Source organism: Montipora foliosa, chromosome 4, assembly GCF_036669935.1.
Source record: "Montipora foliosa isolate CH-2021 chromosome 4, ASM3666993v2, whole genome shotgun sequence".
Classification (NCBI taxonomy): Eukaryota; Metazoa; Cnidaria; class Anthozoa; order Scleractinia; family Acroporidae; genus Montipora; species Montipora foliosa.
In genome coordinates, this window is record NC_090872.1 from 32,001,597 (window position 1) to 32,004,096 (window position 2,500).

A 2,500-nucleotide genomic window follows, 5' to 3' on the forward strand; every position below is an offset into this window, starting at 1 on the left:
GTTTGACCCTCTTTTTCCTATTGTTAGCACCAGAGAGATCTCGGATATTCACGTAGCTTGTGAGTCTTCATTGTTAATACTTTCTTAAAATACGACTTAATGGCACAAAGAGTAAAATTCCTTTACATACAAATACCTCGAAAGTTTGCGAGTGAAAACAATTATTTGATGTTTCCCGCGAAAAGCGCTCCTGTAGTCTACAAATACGAAAATGTATTTTACCAATATGTCTGGAAATATTTGATCTTTTTACATACTTTTTTTGCGATCCACAGGTGTGACCTTAACCTTTATTAAAATAAAGTATTAACAAAAAAATTCGAAAAATATTCTCCCTTGAATTAAAGTGCCATTTCATTCCATTTTTTGGTTGTAATTTAAAGAACTTCAAGTATCCTACCCAAATATGGCATTTGATGTCGTTCTACTCATTGTGCTTTTACCGTTTTCCGTTTTCCCACAACAGGTATACATTCAACATCACCCTCTCCAACTTATTCGCCTGTATGACAGATCATACTGTACACTGACTTACAACTGGTCTGAACCGTAAAAATGAAAGAAGAGGTTTGAGCTAATACAACACCTATAATATCCAAATAACCCAGGCCTCTGACAAAATTGTTTAAACACTTTGCATTACCTTGCCCTCCCACAATGTTGTTTTGCCAATGAAATGGGCTCGGAAACTCGCGTGCAAATAAAATTGTGAGCCGCGAAAGTTTCAGATCTGTATATAGTGTACCGTTCCAAGGAATTTTGTCACAGACTCTAGAATTTTTATTTAGAGCCGCTGCCTGTTGGTTGCTTTTACCAGCGCATCCTACGTGGACGCCTAATTGGCCGTCTTGTTATTTTTGAAATAATACCACGAGAACAAGCTATCGGAACCATTTGTCCCGCATTCGCTTCGTTTTCTCACGCCGACTCGGGATTTCAGGACTGATATGCTGAGTTTAATTAACGCGCTGGTGGAAGCCGGTTTCTTTCGGAAACCTCAAGGATGTAGTATTCGTGAGTTCGTTTGTACGTCTCACTATGGACATAATGTCGCGTCTGAAAGTAATTGGGTAATTATAGGAATATAGCATGGCCAAGCAAACTCAAGGGCTTATGATCATGTGTGACCTGAAATTGTAGTTCCATCTCATTGACATTCTATACTCATCAGGACTATCCGTCTGTTTGCTTGTTTGATTAAATGCCCTCACTGCCCTCAAAACAAAATTCCAACTTCGCCTCTTTTAGGTATCTCTCACAGTTCGCTTCAAATTTTGAATGTTTAACAAAATGCCTAACGGTGAAATACATAGCCGTCTCGTTTACATTTTGATCAGCAACATGGCAAATCCCACACGTCGAATAATCTGTCTCCCGCGTCAAAGTTCAAGTGGTTAGGGTTAGAATGTTAGCCATTGAATTGCTTAGACTGCGTCTTTAATGCCAGAAATTGGTGGTAGAGAATGTAGGACCAATGTTTGAATTTTGGTTTTAAAATGTTTTTTTGATCAGCTGGTACTCTTTGTTCAATGACACCATAACTTAATCCGGACCCCAAAACTAACCCTTACTCAGAACCTCCAACTTGCTTGCGAATGAATATTGAACCCAGGCGACAAAGTCTTCTACTGGTGTTCCACGATATCATCTACGCTCGTTCTTTTATTTCTGAAACTGATCACCTGGTGCATCAAGGATTCGAGTATGCATGCAAAACCATACTAGCAATGTATGGAAACGAATAACCTACCTGCGGCTTGTCGCGTTGTGTTAAAATGTTTCATTAGTGGTGGAAGAAGCAATCCAAAGTTGAAAGCGCTACCAGATATCAGGACTATTGATAACGCAGACGCTGCACAAACTACCCAGGACCAGATACTATTGGGACTTACTTTCATAGTGGATAGTTGTCTAATACAGATTTTCTTATCAGTTTTTCGCCTTTCTGTCTTCGCTTCTAACCATCACGTGCAATCGGCATCTAGTAAACAGGAAAACAAAGAATCTGAATAAGGAGTCACGTGCGGTGAAAGTAACAAAGAACTCCAATTGTCACTTAATCTCGGAAGTATTTTGCATTTGTGGAAATGCGTCTCCATTATTTGTCCAGGTGACCATTGCGTAGGGACAACTCAAGTGAGTTTTGAGAAACGAAGACAAAAGAACTCTACAAAAATGTTCCTAGTTTAGACATTACAGACCCTGTAAACGTGCTCTAACTTGTTCCATCCGGAGCTCACCTAAACCCATATGCCTGGTGTTCACTGTTTAGCAGCAGCACATGATCTCTTTTAAGCAAAACACTAGCATATGTACTCGAGGACAAAAGATGCAGAAAGATGCGAGAGAAATTAATAAAATGTCTTTCCTCCCGCTTTTGTGGCTTCCCAATATCTGAACCCCTGGATCACGACATGAGATTTTCCGGAAGTTGCGGTCCAGAGTCCTGTTCCACGAAATAGAGAATGAATTACAAACGGATAAAAAGAAAGGCAAACAT

At 39.7% G+C, this 2,500-nt stretch overlaps 1 protein-coding gene across 1 annotated transcript in view; it reads right to left on the bottom strand.

Annotated features, from left to right (window-relative positions):
* Positions 1-2,500, bottom strand: part of LOC138000633 (monocarboxylate transporter 10-like) — a 14,978-nt gene that overhangs the window by 7,868 nt on the left and 4,610 nt on the right. The window contains exon 2 of the mRNA XM_068847182.1: positions 1,751-1,981. Coding sequence (XP_068703283.1) covers positions 1,751-1,898 — 148 coding nt within the window. The 5' untranslated portion in view covers positions 1,899-1,981. The remainder of the gene's footprint in view (positions 1-1,750; positions 1,982-2,500) is intronic.